Raw genomic sequence first — 13,028 nt, 5'->3', positions numbered from 1 at the left:
GGGCATGATGGGAAGTCACTTGCATATGGCGGGGCGCCTCCTTGCTGTCTCCTTTCTGCCACCCTCCTTCTCCATCCGATTCGCAGCGTCAAAAGACGCCGCGGACGTCACCAACGTGGCGTCACATGGTTTCAACGTGATTGCGGCTTTATCTCCCCCCCCCCCCCCCACCCTCTGTTGGATGCTACAAAAATGAGATGTTAAAGCTCTAGGGGACCTATTGAGCCTACACAAATCATGTAAAGTTTAGCGGAAAACTATATACTGTCAGGTTCTTTACCTTTTTATACCACACCTGGAGACACGGGGTGAGTGACTCTCCATGCTGCACTCACCCTGAGGCGCCCAGGACTTGCCACTGGAGGAGGCGCCAGTCTAATAAACCACTTGGTCAAACCAAGTATTGGCAGTTCTTGTATATAGTGTCCGTGCTAGACAACTAAATATCATTTTTAATGACCGTAGTGATGAAACAATTCTGAATGAAGACCAGTAACCATTTGCTACTTTTGCTAACAGATCTGTGCAACCGTATATATAGCTATTCCTGTGTGCGTTGATGTTTCTTTTGTTCATCTTTTCCGTAGGTGTTCACCTCCCATGGACCGACTGCCATCATGCCCACGTGGTTCTGCTCCAGGGAGTGGTTCTGCCACGTCGGACAGTTCGTTGAGGATGGCAAGGTAAGGGCTGCTACTGTTCTTAGATCATTTTGCTCATGGTTTATATTACGAGCCCGTATAGTAAGTGCAGTGTTGGCCTCGCTTATAGTCCTGGCGACGGCGACCCGACCGAGTGATGTCATCCGTCACCGTTGTCATAGCGATTTCTGCCTATAGTGTAGGAGACGAGACGGCGACCAGGGTGCGTGGCCGTGAGTGGTTCGCCCTCATTGGCTGAACCGCTCATGTGCCCACTGACGTCACGCGGTAGTTGCCGAAAAAAAAACATTCTCGTTGACGTCAGCGATTTTGGTCGCACGGTCGCGCACACTATAGGTGCACGCGATGGATTGCATTAACTTGTTTTAACGCGGTGTCGCCGTAGCCAGGACTATAAGCGTGGCCTTATGGTTTGCCAAAGGGCATATAGCTGATCCATTTTCCTATTGGTTATGGGGTGGTGCAGAGTAGCCATATACGGCAACATTGATTTTCCATTGTCCGCGGGACTTTAGGGATAACTATATAAGGAAACATTGCTACAGAACAGAACGCCTTTCTCTGCGGCTTTGTTTTTGTGTCTTTGAGGGCCGATGTTTTTCGTCTTATCTATTTATCATCGGAACGCTGTCCCCTTCGCCGACCGTTTCTCTCGCCCCAATGCGATGAGGACAATCTGTTATTTTGCCAACAGCAACAGTCTCCTCATCCAGCTGGCGGGAGTCACACGGCTGTCGGGTCCTCATCTAGCAAAACGTCACTATAAGTTATGTGAAACAGGGCTGTGTACTCTGTGCTGTACCGGCGCCAGGTCAGAGGCTGCAATGCAGAGGCTTACCAATATCCAGCAAGGCCAACAGAGAAGGTCACATGTAATACCCCCGAGCTTTGCAAGTGTATAAAGAGCTTGTTTAACCCTCGGATGCCAGAGGGCCCTGCATCTCATTGCTCTGCTGTGGACATGGAAAGGTTAAAAGGAGTGTAGTCTGGATTACCGCCTCCCTCCACCATTGGGGAAAATCTAGACGAAAAACAAGAACTATCATTATGGTACTTTTTGCAGCATCGGTTTCATGTAAATTGTGCCAACTTTGGTCCACTTGCTGATTCAGTACGCGGTTTGGAAAGTGTGCTATTTGGAGCAATGGTATATAGGGGTGTATAAAAGTTTGAGCCTGTAAATGGAGCAGTGTTACTTCAATTTAATCTGCCAGGTCTGAAGTGGATTTAAAAAAAAAAAAAAAAAAACTTCTTTGATCAAAAGATCAGCATTAAATATATAAATAACACGTTTTATTAAAAACATTAAATTCTGTCTAAATCAGTTACAGATCATAAAATAAACATGTAATCGCAGCAGGATTTTATTATTACTATTCCAAGAGGGACACGACTATTGAAGTCTGAGAGATTTCTACGAATGACCTATATATTTAATATTATAATACTGTATTTATTGCTGATGATGGAATAGAACCCACAAACTTATATGTGCAAAATAAACCAATAACCACACCTCACCCCTAATGAATGAACTGCCTTATGAAGGATATATGCAAGTCGTTCAGCGCCCTGGAGAGACCGGGACAGAGGAGAACCTGTTCCGTTTTTGGCACTGCTTTGTGAACAAATGAACTGGGAAAACAGTTTGAGTTTACGCCACGTGGGAAATGCAATTTAAAACGGTTCAATCCAGACAGTTTCCAAGCCGCCTTGTTCCCCTGCACGGCCGCTTCTCACAGGTGTGTTCGGATTCACCCACTCATGTTCTTCACTTCTTGCACGTTGTGTCGCTCGAGGCTGATTTCACAGCGAGTGGGATAGTGGGGAAAGGAAGAGAAGAAAAAAAAGATGGCAGTGGAATTTTAGCGACGCGGTAGTTAAAACCATATCATTGTATTTGTCCTTAACCTTCTCCGTGCCCGTGTAATATTCAGTGGACGTGACAAAAAAGACCAGTCTTCTCACCAGCCCTCGCACTGTTTTCTGAACTCCGGGCTTCTGACCTTGTATTACTACTGTGAAGCGCTATGTACATTAATGGCGCTATATAAATAAAGACATACAATACAATACAATACAACCTAGAACATAACCAAAGATCCAACTTCTGCCGTCGAGATGAAACAGGGGAACCCCACTTTTCTTCCTGGGATTGGGGGATGGGTTAGTTCACTGGGGATTGCAGAACTGTGTCACAGAAATGGTTAATGATTTCCTGCTTAAACAACATTTTTTGATCATCTATTTATATCGTTTGGCACGCTCATTTACCAGATTTAAATAGAAAACACAGTTGTACTTAGTACAATTTCAATTAAAAACTGACCTAGAAATGTACAATGTAATTTGCACGTTGATTCATAATGATACAAATAAGAGATAATACTTTGAAAATAAATGTAACAAAGTAACTATCAGTGTAATAAATATACCTTTTTTAATTTCAGTGAATCCCTTTAGAATACGCTGCAGGCTTTCCCCGGAGCCACAGGTATAACCTGACGCACACGTTATTATTGGGTATTGCCGGTGTTGAACCCAAGTATACATTGTTTTTTAAGTCATCTCTCATTTGTTTGACAAAGCCCAGTTACAGCTCATTGAATGGGGTATCAGGATATCGGGGTATCAGGATATCAGAGTATCAAGATATCAGAGTATCTGGGTATCAGAGTATCTGGGTATCAGGGTATCAGAGTATCGGAGTATCAGGGTATCAGGCGGTCCCCTCATTTCATTTTGCCGTCATTAACTAGTGGAAACACAAAGAAGTTATAGAGAGGCAACAACTCTCCACCGGGTACAGTATTGGGGTACAGTATGAGACTACAGTATTAGAGTACAGGATTAGGGTACAGTATTGGGGTACAGTATGAGACTACAGTATTAGGGTACAGTATGAGACTACAGTATTAGGGTACAGTATGAGACTACAGTATTAGGGTACAGTATGAGTACAGGATTAGGGTACAGTATGAGAGTACAGGATTAGGGTACAGTATTGGGGTACAGTATGAGTACAGGATTAGGGTACAGTATGAGAGTACAGGATTAGGGTACAGTATTGGGGTACAGTATGAGTACAGGATTAGGATACAGTATGAGTACAGGATTAGGGTACAGTATTGGGGTACAGTATGAGTACAGGATTAGGATACAGTATGAGTACAGGATTAGGGTACAGTAATGATAAAGAACAGTTATGAGCACATTCAACTTTCAGGCAGGTCCCCAAACCTGCCTTACCCCATAATTGCACAGCAGGGAACCCCCCCCCCCCGGTAATGGTAAACTCACTGTTACTGTGTTACATTCATTTTACGGTGTGAGGGAAGTCTCAGCAGCATCTCTGTTTCCACCTTGTTAGTATGAAAAATGTGACAGTTAAATGGATGTTTAATCAGAAGTGAGAACACAGCCCAGATCGTCTCGAAATCTGACATTAGGATCGGTGGTCTCTATATGATTCCGAGGACTGCTCGATGTCCAGCCCCGAGTGTAGCGCTGGGAACAAGACCAGAACGTGCAGCCCAGGCTCATGATCGTTTGTTTTGGGAGTGCGAGGAACAGCCGATTATGCTCCAAACTCATCAATACCCACAAACGGGGACGAAGCAGGAGTTTTAGAAAAAGTTACACTTTCAATGTGGTTTTTTTGCCGCAAGTCTCATAATTACCCAGCTGTACAGTAATAATATTTTCTTGTGTGTACACAGGCAGAATGAGCCCCTGTCCTGCAGAGCTAGCAATCTAATCTTGATGCCTGAGGCACAGGGATATAAAGTGGCTGACCCGAGGGGAGCTGACACTGGGTTTTCGAATAGGGGTGACCAGCTACCCTTTTATTACTCATTCAGCCCAATTCGGTGTCTCTATTTTTGGATAAAAGGGGACGATAGACAGCACTCTGATAGTGTTAAATTAATGCAATTGCAGGGTGCACGGAACAAAAGGGGACCCTTATTCCCCTGTATAGTACTAACAAATCTACGTAAGTACCAGCACTCACTGTCTAATAGCTAAATGATGAAAACAGTTGTAATGCAGAATAAACATTTAATAATAAAATGAACCAGAAATAAATCATATGTGTTTGCAGAAACCAGTATCATAAATGGGCATGTCACAAAGTGAGGGGTGGGGGGGGGGGGGGGAAAGGAAAAGGGGAAAAAACATGAAACACAAGGAATATACACAAAAAACGGAGAACGGAAAGTATGTTGGGGGGGCAATTTTTTGGATGTATCACAGAAAAACAAGAGCGGCTCAGTATGTAACGATGTTTGTGTTCCCGGGGTAATACGGCCTAAGCCCCTGTGTGTCAGGACATCTCATTCTGCCGCCCTTCATGCATTCCAGGTGTCTCCGGCTTCGGTGAGGCTGACCTATTTTTGTTCCTATTTTCCAGGGGGCTCCAGAGGACTTGCTGTTTTTTTATGAGCATCTTCGGAAAGGTGGAAAAGTCCATCGTGTAGACGAGTGCCTCCTGCAGTATCGCTACCACGAGCAAGCCGCAACGCACGCCGTGTCAGAGTGAGTCTCTCGTCTCTCGTGTTGTTGGTTCGTTGGGGTGGGTAGTCGGTCAGGTAGGATCGATTTCGCTCGGCCCTTCCGGCAGCAAAGAAGTTTACGTGTCGCTCACTCGAAGGGGGTTGGTGTTACGAGCTATATACTATGATTGTCCTGACTTTGCAAAACAAAACACTTCCTTATGCTTTTCCTAAATTCTCCCAATAAAGTGAATGCTGCATAGGGGACGCTGAGCAGCGCCCGAGCGCAGGGGAAGCTGAGCAGCGCCCGAGCGCAGGGGAAGCTGAGCAGCGCCCGAGCGCAGGGATGCAGCGCAGTGATGCGCGGCTTCGCGCCCTTTTTCTATCGCAGGCTTCCAGGAGCACAATACGACTCTTGGAACAGGTTTCCCGTCTCTCTTTAGCTCGAGCCCTTTCACTCAGGGTTTTGGATAAGGAAAGGACTTCTTTTTTTTTGCCAAGGAAAACATTCTGGAAAAGAAAGGCTGAATGTAATGATAAGCACACGCACACGCACGGCTGAATGTAATGATAAACACACGCACACGCACACGCACAGCTCAATGTAATTATGTTTTTTCTTGTTGTGCCATTAGCACTATAAATATATAAAACCCATCTTTTCCCTTTCAAGGGTGTAACCTGCCCTCCTAAACACACACACACACACACACACACACACACACACACACACACACACACACACACACACACACACACACACACACACACACACACACAGTATTCACTGTGTGATGATATGGATTATCTCTCCAGCCTACAGAAGATATAGCGTAACCTAAAGCCGCTTCACTAAGGGGGGGGCTTCTATATATATCCTCAAGCAGCCGATGGGGCGTTTTTTTGACCCAAATCCCCAATGGAGATATTCGTCTAAAAACATCCCAGATGGCCACTTTGGAGTATATAGAATTGACCCCTAAATCTTGCCAGGTTTGCGATGCGTGCGGCTCCCGCGCCTTCTGCTTTCTAACCGCGGCAGTGAAAAAAAGTGACAGCCGTGTGCAAAGAAATGTGTGGTTAGGTGTACGTTGCATTGCGTGTTTGAGAAGATAATCGCGCAGTCTGTCGGAGTCGTGTCACCCAATACCTCTCGCAAAGACTTTCCCCTCTTGCTTTGATCAGAGACTGGGAACACCGGGGGAATAAGCGACGATGTATTTATCGGATCGTTATTGATAGGAGCAGTAAAATTCTGAGAAACGAAACCCAGCCCCCCCCGGTGTCAGAAAGGAGGGCGTCCCCCTGGCGTGGAACGCCTGCAGATGGTTATCTCAGCAGGTTGTAGGTACATTTGGAGGGAAATGTTACCGTGCCGTTTGTTTTGCAACATCCAACATGTTGAGACGCAGCTTCACAAATCAGCGACAGCTCAGGGAGGCTGGTCTGTGATGGGCCCTTCTAGTGAGAGACAGAACTGCGCTGTGGGGCTTTTCTCAGGCTGCGCATCTGCACGGCGGCCGCGCACGTGACTGTGCCAAGTCACGGCAATCAGGAAACTTTAACACCTTCAGTGCCGGCAGATTGCAGCTGTGTTCCAGGCCTCTGTGGCAATTCAGCCACATAAATGAGCCCAAAATAAAGATACTTCGGGGCAGTATTGGGGCAATATGAACCAATGTATTTGATTTATTTTAATTTATAAAATGTTTAACCAGGAAGTGAGAGTAATCTCTCGTTTTCAGGTATGTCCTGGGCACAGAGTTATGATGACAGATACATGGTTACAAATACATAGTAATACATTAAGTGAGCAGGTTATACATTATATACAAGACATTGCATGGACAGTAAGAGATAATATATTATGGGCGTATATAACAGTTACAGACCAGATTAAAATGTGAGACAGATTTAGTTTTGAAAGAACTTAGACTGGTGGCGGTTGTGAGTTTTAAATGGTTGTTAAAGCAGCAAAACTACTTTCCAACTTTTTTCCCCCTTAAAAAAAATAAATTAAAAAAATGATGTTGATCTGTAAAGCGTGTGAAAATGTATAATTCTACATGGCAATCGTTTGGTGCTCCTGTTATAATTCTGTTAAAATCCTGATTGCGTGCCTAACATGCTTCAGGCAGGGTAACTCAGCAGCTACAATGTATCCTCATATTACTAAGGTAACATTATCTATTGTTACCATTTCCAGCTCAAACTGCTGAGAACGTTGGCAACACATTATCCAAACAGGAAAGTGTTACAAAGATCTTGCACTGCTGGGGAGGTGGGCTAAAGCCTGCTACAGAAATCAAAGGATGCTTTAAAACTCACAAAAAATGACATTAAGAGTTAAAAAAAAAAAAAAATTTACTCAGTATTATCTAATAATACAGAAATAATTTATTGTAACAAAAAAAACCCCATAACATTCCACATTTTGCTGCCTTAAATTCTGCGTGTGGATAAGGTAGGAAAATACTTAAATCTGACTTTTGTGATCATATATTTCACATAAATCCATTTATTGGATGCAGCAGCTTTTTTTTTACACTTGGAATGCTCCTTTCTTCCCGGTTTTTGTTTTTTTTTCATGGTGCTTTCAAAGATGTTTTCCTCCGCAGCCCAAAATCAGTGAGATTTGAGGGTTCTGCATCAAAAAAATTACATTTGAATGGAAAATTATTTTTTTTATCAATGAGACTTTGAGGCAGTTTATGTTAAAAATCAGCGCGTTGGCAGAAAATCAGCGCATTCGCAGAAAATCAGCGCATTGGCAGAAAGTCAGCGCGTTGGCAGAAAGTCAGCGCGTTGGCAGGAAATCTGCGCGTTGGCAGGAAATCTGCGCGTTGGCAGAAAATCAGCGCGTTGGCAGAAAATCAGCGCGTTGGCAGAAAATCAGCGCGTTGGCAGAAAATCAGCGCGTTGAAATGTAAGTGTTGTAATTGCTGAGAATAACTGCTACCTGTATTAATTGTTATTGTGAGAATGTACATTCATTATTACGAGATCCAGGGCAGTTATGCAATGTGTGCCCCGAGGGGTTACAATGTTTCATTAAAAATAAGGCAGAACTCAAAGGCAATATTTAGCTGTACAAAGGCAAGCAAGGTCACCCATTACAGACCTCGAGTACGGGAACAATCGTTCCCTGTGTAAGAGCGTGGCGTGGGGATCCTGAGGGTGGGAGGGTGATACTGACAGAACGTAGCAGTGATCACTGCAAATTGCCCAATTTTCGTGCAGTCCCACACTTGGATTGAATGTTATATTCGGAATAACACAGTATCTAATCATGACATTGAAATAAGCGAAACAAGGTCAGATTTCATTGTAATTAAGTAAACGTCTGTCTTCTCAGAAATGCCTTTTATTTTTTACATAGACGTAACATTTCTGACCATTGACACATACATCTGTCTCACCTTAAACCTTTCCCCTCACTGCCCCTTACCTGTGGGACCCCTCGCACTCAGTATACACCCAGCACCTTCTCTCCCTCACTGCCCCTTACCTGTGGGACTCCTCGCACTCAGTATACACCCAGCACCTTCTCTCCCTCACTGCCCCTTACCTGTGGGACTCCCTCACACTCAGTATACACTCAGCACCTTCTCCCCCTCACTGCCCCTTACCTGTGGGACTCCCTCGCACTCAGTATACACCCAGCACCTTCTCTCCCTCACTGCCCCTTACACGTGGGACTCCCTCACACTCGGTATACACCCAGCACCTTCTCTCCCTCACTGCCCCTTACCTGTGGGACTCCCTCACACCCAGTATACACCCAGCACCTTCTCTCCCTCACTGCCCCTTACCTGTGGGACTCCCTCACACTCAGTATACACTCAGCACCTTCTCCCCCTCACTGCCCCTTACCTGTGGGACTCCCTCACATGCAGTATACACCAAGCACCTACTCTCCCTCACTGCCCCTTACCTGTGGGACTCCCTCACACTCGGTATACACCCAGCACCTTCTCTCCCTCACTGCCCCTTACCTGTGGGACTCCCTCACACTCAGTATACACCCAGCACCTTCTCTACCTCACTGCCCCTTACCTGTGTAACTCCCTCGCACTCAGTATACACCCAGCACCTTCTCTCCCTCACTGCCCCTTACCTGTGGCACTCCCTCACACTCGGTATACACCCAGCACCTTTTCTCCCTCACTGCCCCTTACCTGTGGGACTCCCTCACACTCAGTATACACCAAGCACCTTCTCTCCCTCACTGCCCCTTACCTGTGGGACTCCCTCACACTCAGTATACACCCAGCACCTTCTCTCCCTCACTGCCCCTTACCTGTGGGACCCCCTCGCACTCAGTATACACCAAGCACCATCTCTCCCTCACTGCCCCTTACCTGTGGCACTCCCTCACACTCAGTATACACCCAGCACCTTCTCTCCCTCACTGCCCCTTACATGTGGGACTCCCTCACACTCGGTATACACCCAGCACCTTCTCTCCCTCACTGCCCCTTACCTGTGGGACTCCCTCACACCCAGTATACACCCAGCACCTTCTCTCCCTCACTGCCCCTTACCTGTGGGACTCCCTCACACTCAGTATACACTCAGCACCTTCTCCCCCTCACTGCCCCTTACCTGTGGGACTCCCTCACACGCAGTATACACCAAGCACCTACTCTCCCTCACTGCCCCTTACCTGTGGGACTCCCTCACACTCGGTATACACCCAGCACCTTCTCTCCCTCACTGCCCCTTACCTGTGGGACTCCCTCACACTCAGTATACACCCAGCACCTTCTCTACCTCACTGCCCCTTACCTGTGTAACTCCCTCGCACTCAGTATACACCCAGCACCTTCTCTCCCTCACTGCCCCTTACCTGTGGCACTCCCTCACACTCGGTATACACCCAGCACCTTTTCTCCCTCACTGCCCCTTACCTGTGGGACTCCCTCACACTCAGTATACACCAAGCACCTTCTCTCCCTCACTGCCCCTTACCTGTGGGACTCCCTCACACTCAGTATACACCCAGCACCTTCTCTCCCTCACTGCCCCTGACCTGTGGGACTCCCTCACACTCAGTATACACCGAGCACCTTCTCTCCCTCACTGCCCCTTACCTGTGGGACTCCCTCACACTCAGTATACACCCAGCACCTTCTCTCCCTCACTGCCCCTTACCTGTGGCACTCCCTCGCACTCAGTATACACCCAGCACCTTCTCTCCCTCACTGCCCCTTACCTGTGGGACTCCCTCACACTCAGTATACACCAAGCACCTTCTCTCCCTCACTGCCCCTTACCTGTGGGACTCCCTCACACTCAGTATACACCCAGCACCTTCTCTACCTCACTGCCCCTTACCTGTGGGACTCCCTCACACTCGGTATACACCGAGCACCTACTCTCCCTCACTGCCCCTTACCTGTGGGACTCCCTCACACTCGGTATACACCCAGCACCTTCTCTCCCTCACTGCCCCTTACCTGTGGGACTCCCTCACACTCAGTATACACCCAGCACCTTCTCTACCTCACTGCCCCCCTTACCTGTGGGACTCCCTCACACTCAGTATACACCCAGCACCATCTCTCCCTCACTGCCCCTTACCTGTGTAACTCCCTCGCACTCAGTATACACCCAGCACCTTCTCTCCCTCACTGCCCCTTACCTGTGGCACTCCCTCACACTCGGTATACACCCAGCACCTTTTCTCCCTCACTGCCCCTTACCTGTGGGACTCCCTCACACTCAGTATACACCAAGCACCTTCTCTCCCTCACTGCCCCTTACCTGTGGGACTCCCTCACACTCAGTATACACCAAGCACCTTCTCTCCCTCACTGCCCCTTACCTGTGGGACTCCCTCACACTCAGTATACACCCAGCACCTTCTCTACCTCACTGCCCCTTACCTGTGGGACTCCCTCACACTCAGTATACACCGAGCACCTTCTCTCCCTCACTGCCCCTTACCTGTGGGACTCCCTCACACTCAGTATACACCCAGCACCTTCTCTCCCTCACTGCCCCTTACCTGTGGGACCCCTCACACTCAGTATACACCCAGCACCTTCTCTCCCTCACTGCCCCTTACCTGTGGGACTCCCTCACACTCCGTATACACCGAGCACCATCTCTCCCTCACTGCCCCTTACCTGTGGGACTCCCTCACACTCAGTATACACCCAGCACCTTCACTCCCTCACTGCCCCTTACCTGTGGGACCCCCTCACACTCAGTATACACCCAGCACCTTCTCTCCCTCACTGCCCCTTACCTGTGGGACTCCCTCACACTCAGTATACACCCAGCACCTTCTCTCCCTCACTGCCCCTTACCTGTGTAACGCCCTCGCACTCAGTATACACCCAGCACCTTCTCTCCCTCACTGCCCCTTACCTGTGGCACTCCCTCACACTCGGTATACACCCAGCACCTTTTCTCCCTCACTGCCCCTTACCTGTGGGACTCCCTCACACTCAGTATACACCGAGCACCTTCTCTCCCTCACTGCCCCTTACCTGTGGGACTCCCTCACACTCAGTATACACCCAGCACCTTCTCTCCCTCACTGCCCCTTACCTGTGGGACTCCCTCACACTCAGTATACACCCAGCACCTTCTCTACCTCACTGCCCCTTACCTGTGGGACTCCCTCACACTCAGTATACACCGAGCACCTTCTCTCCCTCACTGCCCCTTACCTGTGGGACTCCCTCACACTCGGTATACACCCAGCACCTTCTCTCCCTCACTGCCCCTTACCTGTGGGACTCCCTCACACTCAGTATACACCCAGCACCTTCTCTCCCTCACTGCCCCTTACCTGTGTAACTCCCTCACACTCAGTATACACCCAGCACCTTCTCTCCCTCACTGCCCCTTACCTGTGGCACTCCCTCACACTCGGTATACACCCAGCACCTTTTCTCCCTCACTGCCCCTTACCTGTGGGACTCCCTCACACTCAGTATACACCAAGCACCTTCTCTCCCTCACTGCCCCTTACCTGTGGGACTCCCTCACACTCAGTATACACCCAGCACCTTCTCTACCTCACTGCCCCTTACCTGTGGGACTCCCTCACACTCAGTATACACCGAGCACCTTCTCTCCCTCACTGCCCCTTACCTGTGGGACTCCCTCACACTCAGTATACACCCAGCACCTTCTCTCCCTCACTGCCCCTTACCTGTGGCACTCCCTCGCACTCAGTATACACCCAGCACCTTCTCTCCCTCACTGCCCCTTACCTGTTGGACTCCCTCACACTCAGTATACACCAAGCACCTTCTCTCCCTCACTGCCCCTTACCTGTGGGACTCCCTCACACTCAGTATACACCCAGCACCTTCTCTACCTCACTGCCCCTTACCTGTGGGACTCCCTCACACTCAGTATACACCGAGCACCTTCTCTCCCTCACTGCCCCTTACCTGTGGGACTCCCTCACACTCAGTATACACCCAGCACCTTCTCTCCCTCACTGCCCCTTACCTGTGGCACTCCCTCGCACTCAGTATACACCCAGCACCTTCTCTCCCTCACTGCCCCTTACCTGTGGGACCCCTCACACTCAGTATACACCCAGCACCTTCTCTCCCTCACTGCCCCTTACCTGTGGGACTCCCTCACACTCCGTATACACCGAGCACCATCTCTCCCTCACTGCCCCTTACCTGTGGGACTCCCTCACACTCAGTATACACCCAGCACCTTCACTCCCTCACTGCCCCTTACCTGTGGGACCCCCTCACACTCAGTATACACCCAGCACCTTCTCTCCCTCACTGCCCCTTACCTGTGGGACTCCCTCACACTCAGTATACACCCAGCACCTTCTCTCCCTCACTGCCCCTTACCTGTGTAACGCCCTCGCACTCAGTATACACCCAGC

The 13,028-nt window shown here is 48.6% G+C and overlaps 1 protein-coding gene across 12 annotated transcripts in view; it reads left to right on the top strand.

The window, feature by feature from the left end:
* QTGAL (queuosine-tRNA galactosyltransferase) overlaps positions 1 to 13,028 on the top strand; it is a 207,924-nt gene that overhangs the window by 165,938 nt on the left and 28,958 nt on the right. For all 12 annotated transcript variants that reach the window (XR_012789769.1, XR_012789772.1, XR_012789770.1 and 9 more), the window contains 2 exons: positions 588 to 683; positions 5,074 to 5,198. Coding sequence is in view for 7 of the 12 variants with exons in the window: in XM_075579664.1 (XP_075435779.1) it covers positions 588 to 683; positions 5,074 to 5,198 (221 nt within the window). In the remaining 5 variants the exon portion in view is untranslated. The remainder of the gene's footprint in view (positions 1 to 587; positions 684 to 5,073; positions 5,199 to 13,028) is intronic.

Source organism: Ascaphus truei, chromosome 22 (genome assembly GCF_040206685.1).
Source record: "Ascaphus truei isolate aAscTru1 chromosome 22, aAscTru1.hap1, whole genome shotgun sequence".
Classification (NCBI taxonomy): Eukaryota; Metazoa; Chordata; class Amphibia; order Anura; family Ascaphidae; genus Ascaphus; species Ascaphus truei.
The sequence above is the reverse complement of the archived record's forward strand: the minus strand, read 5'-3'. Positions and strand labels throughout refer to the sequence as shown.